Genomic DNA, 20,102 nt, shown 5'->3' with positions numbered 1-20,102 from the left:
TGGGGCTTTAAATGGAATAATGGTGCAAGGAATTGTCTCTGTGTGTTTGGTGCGTGTGTCACGTCTGGAAAAAAAAAAAGAAACAACATTTCAACTTGACTCAAGTAGAGCGAGCTGGCTGCGATTTTAATTGAAAACGTCCCAAAAAAGGGGCGTTCATTGACCAACTGAAGAAACGAGTCAGTCTGTGGAGAACATGGCTCATTACGGGGCCATAACAGTGTGAGGCCAACTTCTGGTCCCCCCCCCCCGCCCCCCCCCAGCAAGTTTTTGATGCAGCACTTCTGTCCCGTTACTTAACCTCACAAATGCAGCGGCAATTCATCTCTACCGCTACCATAGCCGACTTCAGGTGTGTTCTGTTTCCTAATAAATGGCGTGTGCCAAATAGTGTCAGACAGAGAGGCAGGGAAGCCTTTGGGAGTGTGTGTGTGTGTGTGTTTATATGCCGTGTGTTTCAAGCTGCGGCCTCTGGCTGTGACCTCAGTGTTAATCACACTACACCCGGAACAACCACAGGCTCCTGCTACCTCCTCTCCGACTCCAGCGGGTTCCTCATTCATGCTGTTTTTTGTCGTTTTTTTCCTGGTGCCAATATAAAGCATCTTTCTTACAATGCTCACTCCCACTTTCTACACCATCCCTTCCTGCTCCTTCACCATCGGCTCGAGTGTCCTCTTCTCTCGGCCCGGACCGCTCTCACCTGATTGTGTGCGGCCGCTGTCCGGATGACTCGTTATTGGCGGGTTGAGGTAATTGGCTTGAGTGGTAAAACAGCCGCGTTTGGTATTTTTAACCTCTGGGATCGTCGATTTTCATGCGAGTGTTGCCCCCCCCCCCCTCGGCTTGGATCTGACGGGTCGAAACTTACCGCGCAGCCGTCGGCGCCTGTGTTGTGATTATCACTCTGTTGTGCCTTTGTCGCCCTGTGGAATCGCAGCGGTGAGGTGTGCGCGCACTTACCCCCCCCCACACACACACTCACACACACACTCACTCTCAGGCTGTCGACGAGCTGAGACGAAGAGTGTGAGTCCCACAAAGCTCGACAGGGCCTAATTATACGTGTCTCTAATGAACTGTAATTACTGACATCCACCCGAGCATCGAGGTCTATAAGCCGAGGACTCGCAGTCATTAGGCTGCTGCTGTGTGACGCCGCTTCTGTGTCTCTCCCAAACCTCTGTTTTTCTCTCACTGTTGTGATGTGTTTGTTTCTGCCTAACAGTTTTCTCATTTCCATCTCTCTCTCTCTCTCTCACTGCAGTTTGATGGTGACAACATGTACATGAATGAAAACAACCATGAGTTCCTGCCGCCAAACCAGGTGAGAACAAATTGCCTCTAACGAAATAGCTGCTCTTCACCCGCTGTTCCTCTTATTCCGCCTGTTCCCCGGGACTGTTTTCATTCCACCATTGTTGTAGCTTGTTAGGATGGGCGACAAATTGTTTCTCCTGAAACCACAGTCAGAGTTAGATGACACCAGCTGAAAGCAAAGGGACCGAAGGCTCCCAAAAGAAAATAGTCCAATTAGTTCACACAAGTTCTATACTGAAAAAAAGCTGTTTAAAACATTGTGCCCCCCATGGGGGAAGCATTCACCACGGACAATAATGATAATATATAATATTATGACCGTTAGTATTTAAATTGTGTGATAAACAAACACATTTATTATATTCCCAGAACCTGGAGTCTAATTACAAATCACTGCCAAGGATGCTCGCTTCTATCGTTTCTGGTTTCTTTGCATCCCCATAAGTTGTTACCGTGGCAACAGGCACTTAGTGGTACAATACTGGGGTAGTAAAATGTCCACACCGTCTATACATGTTTGCACTTATGCTACAAGCGGTAAACACGGTAAAGCGGTGTTACCTTGAGAGATAAGCCGATGAAATAACCAACCCGAGTACATGAGACACAAAGGCACAGGCCACATTAAAAATAACAACATATTAAAATCATTCCCACATGCAGTTTGCAAAGAGATCTAAAGACGAATTTCTGTGTCCATCAGCTAAGTACAGTAGAAGGAAACCAGAGAAGCTGAAATAGACGGCAAACAGAAGGCACTTGTTCCTCGTTTCTGTTTCAAACCATTAAACTACGCCATCATAAAATCCAAATTCACTTCATTCAAATGATGCAACCGCTCTCTGAACACATCATTTCCACTTTGGTGAAAGCCAAGCAGAACGCGCCGCTGCTTCCCTCTGAGTGAGTTTTGGCCTCATTGCAAAGGATTTATCAAGTTAGAATTGAGGAGGTGGGGGAGGTGGGGGGGTGGGGAGGGGAGGGGAGTCAGCGCTCTTCCACTGAACATGGCGACCGTGTCACTGCCAGACACACTGCAGAACAGCTGGTCACGAACAACTGGGAGAACATATGGTTGTGTTTGGACAGGGGGATTTGTGGAGTTTGGGAATAAGCCCACCTGACACACATAGGGGAGCAGGGAATTTGTCCCTGTCAATTGCAATTATTAGAACCGACCCGCAGGCCGCACTAGTTTCTAGCGTTTCTCTTGCAATTGCGTTTTTTTTTTCTTCTCCCCCCACTAATTTCTTAATACCCTGCTTTCTTAAAGTGTGGCTCAAGGCCCAGAGTGAGAGAGACGGCTGCGCTTGTTTCTTATTCTCATTTTTGATAACTCCGACGTCAAATATCTCTGTTACGGAGTGGATTTGAGGAAGGATGGCGCCGTTATCGTGAAAAATGCCTCGATCGGCTACTCTGCCGTCTAAACAATCTTAAGAACCACTCATTTTATTGGCCTTTTTTTTTTTTTTTATTCAGCGCATGTTCTTTTGCAGCAGTGCTGATTGTGCGATTGCAAGTCGCGCTGATGTGCACAAGGTTCTTTGCTGAATTACCGAGGGGACAGATAAAACTTTGGAAATGTGGCGCGCAAGATAGAAAAGACAGAGAAAGGTGGTTTTCGGGGGGGAAGCAGGAGAGAGAGAGAGAGGCAGAGGGGGAAAATGGCGTGGAAAAAAAAAAGGGTGATGGGATGAGAGACGATTTTGCCTTGCTCGGTGTTACACTTTGTTTACTCAAGATCCCCTCATATTTGACATGTGCCTTGCTCCATTCTCCGCTTCACCAAGTTCATCCTCTCCTTCCCTCTGACAGCTTGAATCGGGGAGGGCCTCAGTGGCTGGGCAAACACTCTGCCAACACAACATGGAGATGCAGGAAATGGGAACAATCGCTGATCTGCACCTGCTTAGAAATATCCTAATTACACCTTTCAAACTGATCTTAACCGGGGGGGGGGAGAATGTAAACTGGACATGAATAAAATATACACGCAGCAAAGTGAATGTGCAGACCTGAGGATGTTTCTGTTGTGTGGGAGCTGTTCTGTGCACAAATTGGCTGGTGGAGAAACAGGAAGACGTTAGGAAACAAACAAATGAACACTTGATTTTCAAGTTAGATTAGATGAAATAAAAACACTATTTACTGAATGAAAAACAGGAAACTACAATGCTTGTGCCGTTACGCATCAAACTGCCTCTTTAAACTTAACGAGGCATGTTCTCACCAAATATTGTTTGGTTATTTCTCCGTTTTCTGAGATGCTTCTGGATTTGTACCACACGATTAGTTAAGACATGTCGTCCAGCGGTGAGTGTTCTTCTCTTTGTGCACACCGCATTGTGAGAGAATACAGAGCATCGACAGTACACCCTCATGCAGTCACTCACACTGTGAACACACACCACACTCACAGACTGCTGGGAAATGCTGTGCAGTGTAGATGTGGGACACAGTTGCCATTTTATTGATGTCTAATGAAAATATGTTGCATAATTGATACACATTGGTGAAGTGCATTGATTTCTAGTACTGCAAAAAAAAAGTAATTGTGGTACATTGGATTGGCTGCTTAACTCTAAACATGTTTATGCTTCTGACTACTTGGTGAGCGTAACAGAGGGATAACACAGCTGCAGGGATCATCTTTTATTAATTAGTTTTACTCCTGAATAAACGTTTCTTTTTTACGGTACCTACAGTAGCTGCAGTATTCACAATATATTCCATCTCGAATAAAAACAAATCATACTGCCTAAAGCTCCCTTTTCTCTGTTTGCTGCTTTATTATCTCACTTTACATCTCTACCTCTCTTCCTCCCCCCCCCCCCCCCCCTGCTGCATTTAAATGCATTTGGGTCAGCGGTTCCGCCTCCTAACTGTGAAAGTGTGTCTCTCGGTGCTCGGCTGCCTCTCACTTCAGTTCCTGCATGTAATCGTTCTATTTAATCTGGCTCACCTATATAAATACTCTTTTTCTTTTACAATCATATAGGACACGAAGCAGGGCCCCCGTTGAGTAGCTGCGGCCCGTAGTGAGACGCTTCGAGAGGGGGGGGGGGGGGGGGGGCGTGTTCTCGCGATTAGTCGCAAACCAAACGGGGTCAGTGCCATTGTCATATTGATGTTCCCATGAGCATCGTGGTCTGACCCTGCCTAGTACTCTGTGGTGTTTCTTCTAGTCTCTCTCTAACCCCCCCCCCCCTCCGGCGCAGTGACAAAGTGTTGCTGATTCAATGACAAGGTCACGGACCTCGGTCGTGTCATCAACAAGCTCCCCCCCCCCCCCCTCGGGCCAAATGACCATTTGTCTTGGCTACATTGCAGGAGAGAGTAACCAACAACGGGGTTTTCGTCGGGGAAAAGGTCTCAGCAGACTTCCACGTCTCTTTCGGTGTGTGACATCTGTTGAACAGAAACGCGCGTCGCCGTCGACGACGCACCGCGGCGAACGCCTCCTTCTCGGGCTGCAGCAAAAGTGGAAGACACTGTGTACTTCATCAGCACTTTACCTTGACAATGCTTCGCTTTGATGTCTTTCTGCCTGACTTATGAATTCATTTAGCAGAACTGCTGTTTGAGAGAAATATGTCACAGGGAGGGAGAAGAAAAAAAAGAACAAGGAGGAGGAAATAGAAAAGGGGGGAAGGAGGGGAGAGACTGCACGGGGGAATAATTCGGCTAATGGAGTGACTGTTTGGATATTCAGCAGAAGTAGGAACAGAGATTATGATCTTGCAATTAGCGTAACAAGGTTTTATTGATTGGCTGCCGCTGTAGCGTCTTTGCTGCCAAGACGCTGCATGTGGTTTTAGCATGCACAGTGTGTGTGTGTGTGTGTGTGTGTGTGTGTGTGCAGCCCAGCCAGTCACACTAGCCCCACCGCTCCGAGAGCAGCATCCAGCTCCCCGTTACCATCGAGCTGTGGCCATTTACCGAGCATCAAAGCTGAAATATTATGGATTGCCGAGTTGAAAGGGTCTGTTTGAATGCCTGATGATAAAGTGGATGGCATTTGCATTTTTCCACTCACTTTTAAGTTAATGCATTGGCCCCTCCCCCCCCCCCCTCACCCCCGCTCTCTTTGAGTAAATGCAGGTATTAAAAAGGCAGCTTCTGGTGACGAGTGATTTGAAAGTTTGTCTGCCTGTTTTACATGTTCGGGAGCTCAGGTGACGTTTTTCTTGTTATTTTGCGGTAAATCACTGCCGGCAGGGATCCTACCGGCCCCTTGGGTGTTGTCGTTGTAATTGGGTCGGTTTGTTAAGACACGGAGGAGCAGAGACGGATTGGAACCGATGGAAAGTTGTTGTTAAATGGCTGCAAACAGACGTGATTAGGATGGAGTTTGAAAAACACCTTTGAACTGACTGAAGTTACAATGAGGCCTTTGTGTTATTTTTATTTTTCACGAATGCGTTTAATGAGAGAATTAGTGCTGCGAGAGCTCATTTGAGCAGAAACATGTTTTACTTTAGTTTGTTTTACTGTGGGAACTCCAGTCGCAGGAATATGATTAAGTCTTATTCCACAGCTCCCCCCGTGTCTCTCATCTTTCCCCCATTTGTTTCCGGTGAACAATTGTAGAACATGATCCCGTAGTCAATTATGTCCAACCTTTGACAAATCTGTCACCTCGTCCCTCTGCGCTCTGACTTAAAGGCCCATTCCACCGTTCCAGTTTAGATTAGTAATTCTCTTGTTTGGCAGCAGCCCAAAGCACAGCCGGCCTCGTCTGGGACCCTCGGCGAAAGCCTGATTGGTCCGGTTCGGCCATGTGTGACTGACAGGAAGCCTGCTGATTGGAGGGGGCGGGGGGGGGGGGGACACGGTGTCTTTGGATCGCCGCGCTGATTAAAGCCCAGCGCCCAGCGCTTCGTCGCCCGCCGCGCCCCGCGTCGGGCCGGACCCGACCCGGCCCGCCTGGTCCGGATTACAGCCCCGAGGCCACTTTGGCCTGATTTAGGTTTGGGTTGGGAGTTGGGGGGCCAGCGTGTGCAGGCTCCTCCTTCCCCTGCACTTCCACCTGCCCCTTCTCTTCCGATTGAGTCCCTCACCTTGTGCCTGACCCTCTAGTACTCGCCCCGAGCTTCCCGGTCCCTTTCATGTCCCCCCCCCCCCACCCACTACCCCTCTCATCCCACCTCACATAATGTACCTGATTCATCCGTCCTTTGGGGGCTTCGTCGTTCCCACACGTTCTCCTGCTCTTCCCTCCTTTGACATTTCCGTCTTTCCATCCTCCATTATTCCGAACTCCCCCGCACCCCCCACCCGCCCCCCATCTCTCCTCTGTATACCTCCCCTTATCCTCTTTTTTTTTTTTCTTCAACTGTCCCCCTCAAACCTCTGACAGCATCCCTTTACCTTTCCGAGTAGCCCCCCCTTGCCCCCCCCCCCCACCACTCCCTCTCTCTCACTCCCTCACTACATCTTTTGTGAAAATGAAAACAAAGAGCAGCCTGCCAAAATATTTCTATAGCTGTTCGCTGACGAAGCAGAGAGTGGAGACAATGCAAAAGGATGTGCAGGCATATTTGTCGCGGCAGCGGAAAGATGGAAAGTTCTCTCCCCGTTGGCCTTTTCGCAGTCATTGCGAAACATCGTCGCTCCTCCTCCTCCTCACTCTGTCTCTCTCTCGCACGCCGTTTAAACCCCCCCCCCGCCCCCCGTCTTTTTTGAAATACTCACCTGACACGGCACCGCGTGTACAAAAGCACAGCTGTATATTTGTGTAAGGGCCTCGGCTCTGCCAAGCTGTTCATCCTCCCGTTGCCCCGGGCGATCCGGCGAAACCAATGGCGACCGTAATGTGTTTGTTTAGGCCGTTCAACCCCATTGGAGGACACAGCAGACCAAGCACTCGCCCTTGTGCCAGATCATTGTAAAGGACGTGCAATTCTCAGCCTGTAAAGATTATAAAAAGAAAGAAAAAAAGACGGCTCACAACGTAGTTGAGCTGGTTTCCCTAATGGCTGCAAACACATACGGGTTGTTAGAGAGGAAAAGAGAGATTCATTAGCAAAAATACTCAGTTAATTATTGATGAAGTATCTCCAAGGTAGGAAATAAGTCCTCGGGCCGACATGTATCCATGGTGGCGTTTTTCCTCTGTTGTGAGAAACTTCAAATGTTTACACAGCAGTGGTTCTCAAATGAGGGTACGGGGAAGGCCCTCCAGGGGATACGGGAGATACGGGAGGTACGGGAGGTACGGGAGGTACGGGAGATACGGGAGATACAGGAGGTACGGGAGGTACGGGAGATACGGGAGGTACGGGAGGTGTCGTTGGCGGAAGCGTAGCAGCATTTTTTTTTTAAAACCTCCACAAGGTGCAACCCAACCAAAGCTTTGTGTCCTTTCAGTGTTAACAGTTAAAGAAATCCCACACTGCTGGCACAGCGCTTTGTATTGCATCTCTTTTTTTCCAACCAAAAAACGCTGACAGAAATATGTCACATCACAAAAAAAAAGATTTCGCGAGCCACTGATATACAGACTGCAGAGCATTAATGTAGAAGCAAACAAACCTCACTTCTCACTTCTTCTCGGCTCTTAATATAGTTGGTGCTCAATAAAGAACCAGAAATGTAAAACGATCCCAAGGATTATTTCATCCTTTTCTGGGTCAGTTAACATGGCGGCTGTGTGATTAGAATAATAAGAGTGTAAATGGATACTGGCGGTAATGCTAAATACCAATGTTCATCGTGGCTTCATAGCATGCTAAAACAATGTAGATTTCATTAACCACCTATCTTAGAAGTTATCACAATTGGTCCCGAGGGGCAGATTTAATATCGAAACCAAATATTAATGGCAATAGTTTTATTTTAGACCTGACCGGCACACTGCTAGCGTGGCTACCGGCTAAAACCCGACAAAACGAGGCTTGTCAAGCTGTTTCTGTTTGGGTTTCACCCCGCCAAAGTTGTGGATAACGCTCGCCAGGCTGGAGCCTCTTTTCCTGGAGCCCCCTTTTCGTGAAGTGTGCGATCGCGACAGCGTCGTTCCAGTGGGACACAGCGAGGTCCATTGAGCGCCGGAGAGCCGTCTCCTCCGCTCCCCTCCACGCCCCACCAGCCTCTTATTAACAATGGCAGCCAGAGTACGAGGGCTCCAGATGTTCGTCTCCTGCTCCCACCAGCTGTGCCAGCCTCCAATACACAGCCTCATTGACTCCGGACCAGGGAGCGCGCACACACACACACACACAGAGCAGCCCGTTTTTGTAGTTTTGGTTTTAAGAAAATTAACTTCAAAAAGTTGAAATCAGCTTTAAACACCAAGGTCCGTGTCAGGGGAAAATGTGACGTTTCTTACACAGATTAAAAAACACACACACACACACACACACACACCACATGCACGTTACACCCCACCCCTTTCTCCTGGTGTTTTTTTAGTGGGTGACAGGATCCTAACAATTCTCAGAATAATGCACATTTGTTTGGATGACTGCGCCATCAGCGTTCCCTTTGTTATGTTCAACATTGTTTGAGTCAGTCGGTACTGATCCACCAGCCCTTTTATTGTGCTGTTTCACTTGCTCTTATAACAATAATTACTTTTGTCAGTCACACACAGCGGCGCCATTGTCCACACGTTAATGACGATTCCCCGGACAGTAAAGCGCAGAAGAGTAGATAACTCAAGAGCCTTTTCTCAGCATCTCTAAAAGCAGTTGACTTGCTGCTGTTTTTTTTTCTTTTCTTTTTTTTTCGCGGGCCTCGGTGCGCTCGCCCCACGACTCGTCAGTAGCAATCGCTGCCGCTAAAGCCTCGCAAAAAAAAAAAAACAGACAGCGGTGCGCCGATGAGTCGAGTTTAAAAAAGGCTTTCCTCTCTCTCTCTCCGGGAGACGCGGCTGCTTCAAACAGGGAGAGACTGCGGGGACTGGGAATAATGCGGCGTGTCTGCCAACGCAACGTCGTAATCCTAGATTCATGCTGGCAGGCAATAAGTTTGATTATGGTCCTCATTTGAAATGTTGGTTTCGTAGCTTCCCCCCCCCCCCCCCCCCCTTCTTTTCTGCTCCCTCCTCTGCTTTCTGCTCCACCCTCCTCCTCCACCCCCCCCCCCATCTCATGTCACTCTCCACAGTATCAACATCGCTATCAAAACCCCTCTAGATAACCGAGGAATCTCGTGCATTGATGGTTGGTTTTTTTCTGACCGCATTAGTGTTCGTTTTCACTGACACTGGGGCAGCGAATCAGTACCACCACACGTTCCGCGACTCTTCCCTTGCGCTCACAGCGCGTAGATACATCTTTATTCATCAAAACATTAAGCCTGTTGTTCAGTCATTTTTTTTTTGTTGCTTCTGTTACACGTCTATTATACAGTGCAGTCGTTTGGGAGCTATTTAAAATGTTGTTTGTGTTCCAGTCGAATGTTCAGCAATAACGATGCGGTTGTTGTTGCTGACAGCTCCTCTCGCCAAAAAAAAAAAAAATCGAGTGTTATTAGATAGTGAGACGGAATAAAAACAAGAGAGAAGGGTCAACTGACACATTTTTCAGTAATTCAAATTGAAGAACGAAAGAAGATAGGAGGAGGGTAAGCGAGGCATCGGGTGCAGTCACGTCTGGCCTCTCGCGTCAGTTCAAAGTGAAAAGAAAAGCGTGCGAGAGACAGGGAGGAAAAGGAGGAACGAGGGAGGTTGTGTTTATTATTTGATAAAGCCTCCCTCATAACCTCAGCATGTTGCGCAATGGCCCTGGCTCTCCTTCGACTCCGCGGTGTGCCACTTCAAATTAGCCGCTCGTGGAGAAGGCCTGCCCCGTCTTTGCAAAATACATTAGTACGCCACTCACAGCCTCATACAGCCTAGGGTTAAACACAAATTATATCATTTCTGTCATCCAATCAAATCACACTGACCTATTGACCCGCCAGATGAGTCAAATGCATAATGAAATATGACATGGCACAAAAGCTCTGATTTTAATCTGCTCTGACACGCGATCAGATGAGGATGACCTCCTGACCTTGACTGACAAGTGAGACGAGCACTGGGAACAGGATACACAAGGGAGAGGAAGGGAAGGAAACATAAAAGAGAAAAGGAGAGAATATAAGCAATTAGGAAGGCTGGTTTTAGTGAATGGGAGGTTTAGTAATCGGCTCTGTGTTTGGGGTGAATGGGGCCATCTGCATCTTCGGACATTCGGCAGTTGTTATTCGCTTTGATTATTCTCCCCATTTACTCAATAATTTCCCTCCCACCCTTCCAAAAAAAATAGAGCATTTTTTCCCTGGGGTGCGACCAGGACTGAAGAGATACTGGCTGCACTTTATTTCCTAGAAAGAGCGTGACTGTGACATTATTTTTTTCCCCTGTCTCACTCCCACCCCCTCCCCCCCCCTCTCTCTCTCTCCCATCCTCCCCTCCCATTCTTTTCACCAAACAGAAACCAAGTACATGGCGATTTAGCATCCCCATCCCCACAGCCCCCTTTCATGATTTCCAAACAGTAACATAGTGACAGATAAATAATGCAGCCTGGCGGTTTTAGAGGAAAATGAGATGGCAGGGGAATAATCGGAAGAGGGTGTGGGGTTGTGGGGGGGTTGATACGAGGACCAGAACTGTTTGGGCTCTGTGGGCCGGCTAAGAAAGGAAGAGGAGAGTGGAGGTGTAGGGTGACTGTAACTGGATCTTTGCCCCCCCCACCCCGTCTCTTTGGGCTCTGCTGTAGAGGCTTTGTGATGTGCTCATACAACCCCCCCCCCCACCGAAATGATACTGTGGCAGAAGAACGAGTATGGCTTTAATTAAGCCTGAGTGAGATGGACAGATAAGGAGAGAGAGAGAGAAAGGGGGGGGGGAGCCCAATAATCATGTCATGTGATCTTTGTCCGACAGATATTCGCTTGTGCTGTGTTCCATTAAAACAAGAGCCCTGTGTGAACTAGTAAACATGACCATTCATAAATATAACAGGATAATCTTCCTCTGGGAGAGCGATGGCAGAGCAAATTATTTTTAAAAAAAACGATGATGCCCTCGAATTCTTCCCAGGGAGAAACCCTCCGTTTTTTTCCTTGCGAACCGGACTGCGTGGAAACGGGAGATAACGGAGACTGACTTTGTCTCCCTGCGCTGCACGGCGGATGCGGGGAGGTGTTGGAACGGAGAGAGAGTGTCGGTGGCGATGGGAGTGGTGGTGTGTGTGTGTGTGTGTGTGTGTGTGTGTGTGTGTGTGTGTGTGTGTGTGTGTGTGTGTGTGTGTGTGTGTGTGTGTGTGTGTGTGTGTGTGTGTGTGTGTGTGTGTGTGTGTGTGTGTGTGCGGGATTCTGAGCATAAATCACCACCGTGACAAAGCTCTCCAATAGGCAGATAAGTGCACATTAGTGGTGAGGCAGATCTGTCATCGTCTGTCTCAGAGCTGCTGGTCCCGCCCTCTCTGCCGAAACCAATGTCTGCTCGCCATGCGTCTGAATATACCCATGCATGCATGCATGCATGTTCTTATTGTGTCGCTTGATTTTATTTTTATTTTTTTATTGTGATGTTCCTTTTTAGGTGATGTAGTTAAATACTGTCAAATAATACAACTAAGGTTGTAACAAATGACTATTTCCATTGTAGATTATTATTAACTCTGTTAATAATACTATAACACTCTCAATTTTGAGCAATCCTCCAATGCCATGAAAAAAAAATCCTCACAACTGAGAAGCAGATTATGTTTTGGTGTTTCATTTTTAAATGGCATAAACAAGAACCAAATATTTTAACAATATCCCCAATACCAAACAGCCTGCAGCTCTCTTGTTATGATTTTGCATGTACATTTGACAGTGGATCAGTTTTCATACTATTAATAGCAACATAAAATGTAATATTAATTGGGTTTTGTACTAAATTTCAGGCATTACAACAATAACCTAAGAAGGAGTAGAATGTACAGATAATGAGCCATTACCCATTAGTCAATAACATCTCCAGAAGGCCTTGGATACTCAGGCAGTGTTACAGAGGGAGGGAGAGATCTGTGCCAAATAAAAAGACAAGCTGGAACGCTCCCCACTCAATGTTATTTTCCCTCTCAGTCCCAGACCAACTGTCTATTCATCTGTTTCTTTCAAATGAAAGGTGTGCTGCTATGTAACACTTACAGTCGCGAGATCTGTCTCTCAATTAAAATGTTGCAGATTGTGTTTGGCTCACTGTGCAAACTGAGCATACTGTCCTCTGGAAATGGACGCTATCTGTATCGATCAGACGAGGGAAATTCAAGGATGTTTCAATAAGAAAATAGCATCTATGTAATGCAGCTTGTGGTAGGAATGCGACCCTGACTATTGGAAGTGAACCCATGACTAGCACCGTATGTTGGGAAAATACAAAGTGGTGGGCTTTTGTTTGAAAAGATAATTCCATACACAGGCCGTTCCGTACCATCCATCAAATACGTCGCCTTTCCTCGGATTGTACTTTTTAAAGGAGAAAAGAGTATACATTAGCCAGAGTGCACATGTGGCTCTGTACATGCGAGCTCATTCCGAAAGGGGCATATGAATAATTTATCTCGCCACAATCCAACTGGGAACGTCCTTGGTATTTACATTTTATCATCAAGGGCACTGGGTGAGCCCTCGCAGCACAATCCAGCACGCGACACATGCTCGGTCCGCGTCATCAAAAAGCAACAGACGGGACCAAGAAAAAATGTTTATGTGGAGAGACTGTCGCTCCGTACACAAAGAGGAAAAAAAAAAAAAAAACATGCAGGGTCACGACTGGGGCCCGGGAGTCACTTCACACACAATGGCCCCCGATGTTTATAGCGGATCATTTAGTTTCCCCTTCTAACAATTATGAGGGAAATCGAATGTCAGGAAATGTCCAAAAACAAACCAAAAAAGCTGTATAAAAAAGACCCGTCTTCAAAAAGGACGGAAAAGGAAAATGAACATCTCGCAGGCTTTGTCAGGATAAAGTGAATCTAATTGAGGCAATCACACTTTTTTTTTACCCTTTTTCATTTGGTGTTGCGTGTAGGAAGATGAAAGTGTGCCATAAACGCAGAGTCCGTGTCTGCATTCCTGCTTCACAGTAAAAACGTCCTTTTTTGTGGTCAAATTAAAAATGGGTGTTTTAGGGATTGTAACTTAATGAAATTCCTCTCGTCTAGCTTTTGTGCTTACTGCCTCGGATTGGTATTCATTTGAAAAGGCATTAGGTATATTTTAGACGTGCTGAAAGCGAGTGTTGTAAAAACAACAGCCAGTTTCTATGTGTTTAAAATGTGCGATTCGAATGGGAAAAGGTTTGCCCCGCCAAGGATTAAAAGGTGCAATCCCTTCAAAAAATGTACTAAACAACATCATTTTTCTTTTTCTTTTCTTTCTCCAAAGAGCTGAAAAATGTTAATTTATAATTTGGACCTTTTAGTTACATATCTTAACAAGCCTGTAATTCATATGGCCACAGTGGGGCTTTATTCTCACCTCTATAGGTTGAGTGAAACAAGAAAAAGAAATGTGCCCTGTATCCTCTCTCCTTTCTTCCATCTCCTCATGCCCCTTATTTTCTAAAAGTATCTGTTTGAGAGATAAATGACCACTCTGCTGCCGAGGATGACAGCCTACACAAAGATGATATTGAATTTATTTCAGAAATGTTGCAGAACTGACTGTTTGATGTATACTGCTAGACATGAATCATAAAAATTCTATTAAAAAAACCCTTGAATGGCTGACACCAGAATATTATTTGTGATGATTAATTTGACTCAGTCATTACAATGGGAGTCAAGTTGGATAGTCTCAGACAAAATTGCTTTTCATTCCCCCCCCCCGTTGAATTTCCCGTCTATTTCTCTTTTCTTCTTGCTCTGTGCAGGACTCTGATCTGATTGGACTTGCTGTGTTAGCGCGGCAGCACACAAATGCAGAAGCTCCTTTATTACCGAGCGCCGAGTTTGGGTTTTTCCAAAATGAGACGTTCAAAACACCAGGCTGAATTAACACCTCTTCTAACAAAAAATGACACGAAACGGAATCCCAAGGGGATCACGATGCTAATATATTGATTCTCATGCCCGTACGTGTCAGTAAGAGGTAATATGCCAAATATCCTGTAGGCGAGGACAGGACATTGATAATCATAGGGCGTCAACATTTCATTTTTTCATTCATATATATATATATTCCTTTTCTATACAACACCACAAAGTGACTAATAAACTGAAAGTAGCACAAAGCAGAAGTAAACTATTTCATTTTTAAGTGACAGTTGGCAAGTAGCAACTGAGACGTACACTGTTGCTATGGATACTCGGGCCTCCACTAACGTGGAATGTCGTGTTGCCAAATAAACAGCAGTATGTGTCTTGTCTGGATGTTGAATTTGACTCGACACGTGTGTCTGTGTGGGGTTGGGGTGTCTTGAAAGGGCTCTAAACGCTGTGATACCCATGACCCTCAGCGGGCCTTGCTATGGAGAAGGAGCCAATTAGAGGCTTAAAATTACACGGCGTGGCAAATTCCAAGTGCTTTGTCGTTGCATCCGGGGAGTAAAACTCTGCCACATTCATACCAAAGCAACCGGATTCAAACTGCTGCATGTAGTTTTATTATGTATAGTTTTACGTTTCTTGATGAAATGCACCTTGAGAGTTCGCCTTCTTTTCATCTCTCTGTGAAGCAGTGGTGATTCAACGGTTACATAACGCGCCGCCTGCAGGAAACGAACAGGGCGGTTCCTCTCCGACTCCGTCCCTATAAAACCCGAAGGTCCACATCTTCAACCCGTATGGAATAGCGGAGTTTGATCTTGGCATGTGTCTTCTTTGTTTCCCTTCCATCAGAACTACACGGGTCAGACCGGCGGCGGAGGCGGAGGAGGAGGCGGAGGAGGAGGTGGCGGCGGGGGAAACGGAGGCGGCGACGAGGACTACGAGATCCCTCCCATCACTCCACCCAACCACCCTGAGCCGTCTCTCCTTCACCTGATGGAGCACGACTCCACAGGCTACCTCTGCCACTCCCTGCAACACAACGGGCTCATCAACCCGTATTCCTACCCGGAGCTGCCCACACTCATGATGTCCAACATGCTGGCGCAGGACGGCCACCTCGTCTCCAGCCAAATGCCCTCGGTGAGTAGCACCAAGCGGACGGAACCGTGCCTCAACACCACAGTGCTGGTGGTTATGGAGTCAGGGAATATTTTCACGTAATGCTCACAAAATGAGTTTTGTGCCTCAGAGGAAAGGATTTTTCCTTTTCCTCTTCCTAGACACTTTTAGTGTGGGGTGTGATTTTAACTGTAGCACTTTAAAACACACACACACACACAGTTAAAAAAAAGTTGCAGTTTGGAGTGGGAGGGAGAAATGATTGAGCACAGGAGAGATTGGACATGTCTGACCTTTTAAAAATGATTTTTTTAAAGCTTTTGGGATTTTTGCAAAAACACTTAAAAAAAACAGCCATTTAAAAGCGCTTTTTTAATGAGAAACAGATCACGAGCCCGTGTGCTAAACTTAATTTTCCGGCACATGAAAACGGGGGCTAAACGGAGGACCACCGAATGATTGTTTAGTGGTTTCAATGTCAGCTCTGATGCCCGGTGAAAAGGATTGTGGGTAAATCCATCAGCATCATATCTACCTCGACAGCATGCATCGGTCAATCTGTCAAGCCTTCAAACATGAATGCGCACTGATTGCTCCCGCAGCTCCACACAGAACTGCTCCTCCACAAATTAGCATCTTCTAACTGTAATTGCATTGAGAGCAACTGCAGGAAATTGAGCAGGTTTCTATCACAAAAAATATATATATATATATATATATATGTATTATGCAAAGCGTATGCGCGGAGCATAATGTAAAGGCTTTGGTAAGTAAATGTCTGCGGTGTAGCATCCGTCTGGCTCCACATGGAAAGAAACGAGCAGAGCTCAATGTAATTCATTTTTTTGGGGATCCTGGTATTCACTCACCAACATATTGCAATAGAGATCTGCTGAAAAGAGTGTTCATGTTCTGGTTTGACGTTTGATTCAACGCTTCTTACTAAAATCGCTGGTAAGTCCACATGGACGAGGGCTCCCAGCGCGACTGCGTGGCACCCGAGGAGAGCAGGAGGCAGAAGTCCTCCCGAAATGTGTTGGTTTTTTAATAAACCACAACAGACAGCAAGCACGGAAGTACATTAGCACAGAGGGGGGAAACAGAGGCATTAAGTGACCTAACAGCGGCCTCACAGCCTGCTGCTAATAACAGCAACTCTTCCAGGGCGGCTTCACACACCCCTCTCGGCTCCGCCCCCATTGGACTGAACCACCGCACGTGATTGGGCGATTCCCACCGAAAGCAGCACAGCGCAGAACGCTTAACACTCTCTGCCCCATCGAAGGGGGAGATATTGACGCCTACCCATGAATAGCCGACAGTATTTGGTCAACCCCTGGACCCCGGTGTCACCAGGAAGAAGGTGGACGTGGCGAGGGGGGGGGAAGGCATTTTATTTCATGTGTGTGTGTGACGCATGTGACAGGAGGACCATGATTGACATGAATCTGCCCACGTGAAAAGGTGCTGGATGCTGATGCGTTCATATTAATGGGTGAAAGAGTGTCGGAAGAGAAAGAGCACATATGGGCAAAATATAACATATAAAAAATGCATAATATAGTTGAGGATCTGAAGATCATAATAACATTGACTGAAATATAGAAAAGGAACAGAAGTAGCTACACTGAACATTGTGAGTTTCTTTATTATTAACATTTGTATTGGTTTATTTTTATTTTAATGATGTGAATCATGTGATATGATATATTCCAACGTTCATCTTAAACAGAAGAGATAAGATTAAAACATCATTCAGCATGCAGGCAAGATATGGCCTGGTTTTGCTCTGAAATATAAATACTATTTATTATATGTAATGTTTCAATATCCCCCCCGAGCAATTGGATTTGTGTGTCATTTATCTTCATATTCATTCCACATTTTGGTCGTGACCTTTACTGTGGAGACAGTGGTTGATTGGCCAGTGTTTCGCTCAGCAGTCGGGATATTTGTTCCCGCTCCACTCGTCGGTTTTAACAGATTGAGTATTTCAGGTTGTGTGCTATAAAAGCATGACATTTGAAATGTTTGAAATGGCACACGATGAACATGTAACCAAAACACACACACACACACAAACTAATGCCGGTAACAATTTATACTCACAATACCTGAAAGTGGAGACCCAAAGAGCAGCACACGTCCTGAATGGGATATTTTGTACAAATTACCTTCAATATCCTTTTGAAACCAAAAGATAAAGAAAAAGCTAAAAAGAAATTACAGCTTTTAAACAGATCATCAGTGATAAAAAAAAAAAGAAAAAGAAATGTTATAACCTCTCGAAACCTTTTCTATTTCTAACCGTCTCTGAGAGAAATTCCTTGAACACGTCGGAGACCTTTTCGGGGGGGGGGGGGGCTCTCTGCCTCGACTTCATTGCGGCGCATTAAGCGAACTCACACATTTCGAAGTCAGATAGTTTCGGACCCGGCGAAGCCACCAAACCGTGGCGGAGGTTCATTTGTGCTGAAAATGGAGTGTCTATTAAATCGGTGCCTCACCTTGACACAGTCTGCTGAGCAGAGTAATTAAGCAAACTGTGCGCTTGGAACACGGGATTCTGTTAATAGTGGATACCTCACTTGACGTGGATTGATAAATAACGAGGGTTAATTCTTACTTCACACAGTTTGCTGGGCTAAAAAGAACACGCGCACGTAGATACAAAGGGATTTATTCTGCCGTTTTGTGTGTTTCCAAGTGGCTCCGTGCGTTTCTGTGTCCTCACTATAAACAATATCTCTGCTGTTGAAATGGATCCACTACATCTGGAGGTCAGGCCTTATATTCAATCTTGAGCACATTGAAAGGGAAAAAAAAAAAATCCATTAGGGTTCATCTTTCCTGCATCAGCCATTCTATTGTGGTGCTGCAGTGAGATCTGTTTTCATCAGGCAGATTCAATACGTGAGCAGGGCAATGAAAAGAGTGCAATAGAGTTGGATGAGGAGAGGAGGGGTGAGGATGGAGAACGAGAGAGAGAGAGAGAGAGAGATAAAGGGAGGGAGGGGGGATTGTTGGTAGGTAAGCAAGAAAGAAATTGCAAAGAGGAAAAGAGGTAACTCTTATTCACAATGAGCTCATACCTTCATTTTTCTGTACCTCCTTGATTTCGCGGTTAGATGTTTCAGAGATAATTCCGTTGAGTGGAAGGTTATTCGGTCTCAACAAAAGGTTTTCGGGAAGCTCCTGCTTTCTAAATGAGCAGCAATGTGATTCAAGCACAAGGTGTTTGACTCAGATGCAAACTGAAAATCTAGAGAACATTAAAGAACACCTCGCTGTTACCATGGAAATGTTGGCGTTGAGCTGCTGGTGAGGGAGCTGGATGGTACGTGCTGCTGCTCCGTGGTCCTGAGCTCTCATACAATGAAAAGAGTTCATGGAAATTAGCTTATGAAAACCTTTGAGGTGAGAAATAAGGCATCCAGTTGTTGAATCTGTTTTCATTTCCGAATTGAATTGTCTGGTTAAAAAGTTTCCATTGGCGGCGGTTAACGGGAGTCTTTTAGCCGTTTTTGATCATTCATGGTTTAAGTCGCTTTTTATTCAGAAGCTTAAACAGTGTCCGCATCACAAAACAACAAAGTGATGAACCAATCCCCCCCCCCCAACAATATCAACTTATAACTATAAAATATTGCCGGCCTCATTCTTTTGAGCTAGCAGCTGCTAACAATACATCGCTAACAATACAAACCCAAGGCAGCAGCAGCCGCGACACGGGCCAACGGTGTGTGTTCACCTGACGGGGAACCGGAAGGCAGGGCGCTACGTTTCCACGCCGACCCAGTCGCTTTCCCCCGGGCCGGCGTTGTGACCTGCTGCAGCCGTGGTGTGTGAGCGCATCGCCCCTCATGCACCAAAAGCACGATGTCAGCGATGCGAGGAGAACTTTGGACTAAAACATTCCCTTCACATGCACCGTATAATAATGCTCTGAATGCCACACAGAGGACATTATTAGTTATAATCCTTAATACCAAGAGTTGAGAAAGGTTAACTTTCAGCTGGCGAACATAAAAAACATGATTTAATCTACTTTCCTAATTGTGTAAAGACTCATATTTTCTTTTTTTTTCTGGAGCTCCTGAAGCCCCTCCTGGACAAACACGATATCTTTTTTTTGCCGATGCTCTGATGCACTTGGCAGGGCCCCTCTCTCCCTCTCCCTCTCCCTCTCTCTCTCTGTTAATGCCCCCACTGTCATAGCATCTACAAGTTCCAAAAACACATTAGATATTTAATAGCCATTCTCAGGTTGCATTGATGGTATCAACACAGCCCAGAACGACACTCATCTCTGCTGCTGCATCGCTGCTGGACTCACAAGTGAAGTGGCCTTGTTGTTGTTGTTCTATTTTTCTTTCTAATACGTCATTTATTTACTAGAAAACGTACCAAAAGCAAATCTATTTTATCATCGGCCTGATTTCTTGTTAGATTCCACACCTGTTCCACGACAACAACATCTGCAATCCGCTGGAACAGGAAGGCCTCCGCGTTCAATCACATTTCAAATGCACCCTTAAACGCGTGTGATATGCGTGCCTGCGAGTGGAATAAATTATCTTTGATTAAGGTTTTTTTTTTTCTTCTTCTTCATGTTCCTCAATGATGCATGCAATATTAGCCATCATCAAACTGGCTCGGGTGTGATGTTTTGAATATGTAACG

At 45.9% G+C, this 20,102-nt stretch overlaps 1 protein-coding gene across 2 annotated transcripts in view; it reads left to right on the top strand.

The window, feature by feature from the left end:
• tox2 (TOX high mobility group box family member 2) overlaps positions 1 to 20,102 on the top strand; it is an 80,465-nt gene that overhangs the window by 40,769 nt on the left and 19,594 nt on the right. For both annotated transcript variants that reach the window (XM_037490005.2, XM_037490007.2), the window contains exons 3-4: positions 1,268 to 1,327; positions 15,150 to 15,440. In XM_037490005.2, coding sequence (XP_037345902.1) covers positions 1,268 to 1,327; positions 15,150 to 15,440 — 351 coding nt within the window. The remainder of the gene's footprint in view (positions 1 to 1,267; positions 1,328 to 15,149; positions 15,441 to 20,102) is intronic.

Source organism: Pungitius pungitius, chromosome 8, assembly GCF_949316345.1.
Source record: "Pungitius pungitius chromosome 8, fPunPun2.1, whole genome shotgun sequence".
NCBI classification, from domain to species: Eukaryota; Metazoa; Chordata; class Actinopteri; order Perciformes; family Gasterosteidae; genus Pungitius; species Pungitius pungitius.
Note: the sequence above shows the minus strand (reverse complement) of the source record. Positions and strands in the feature narration are given on the sequence as shown.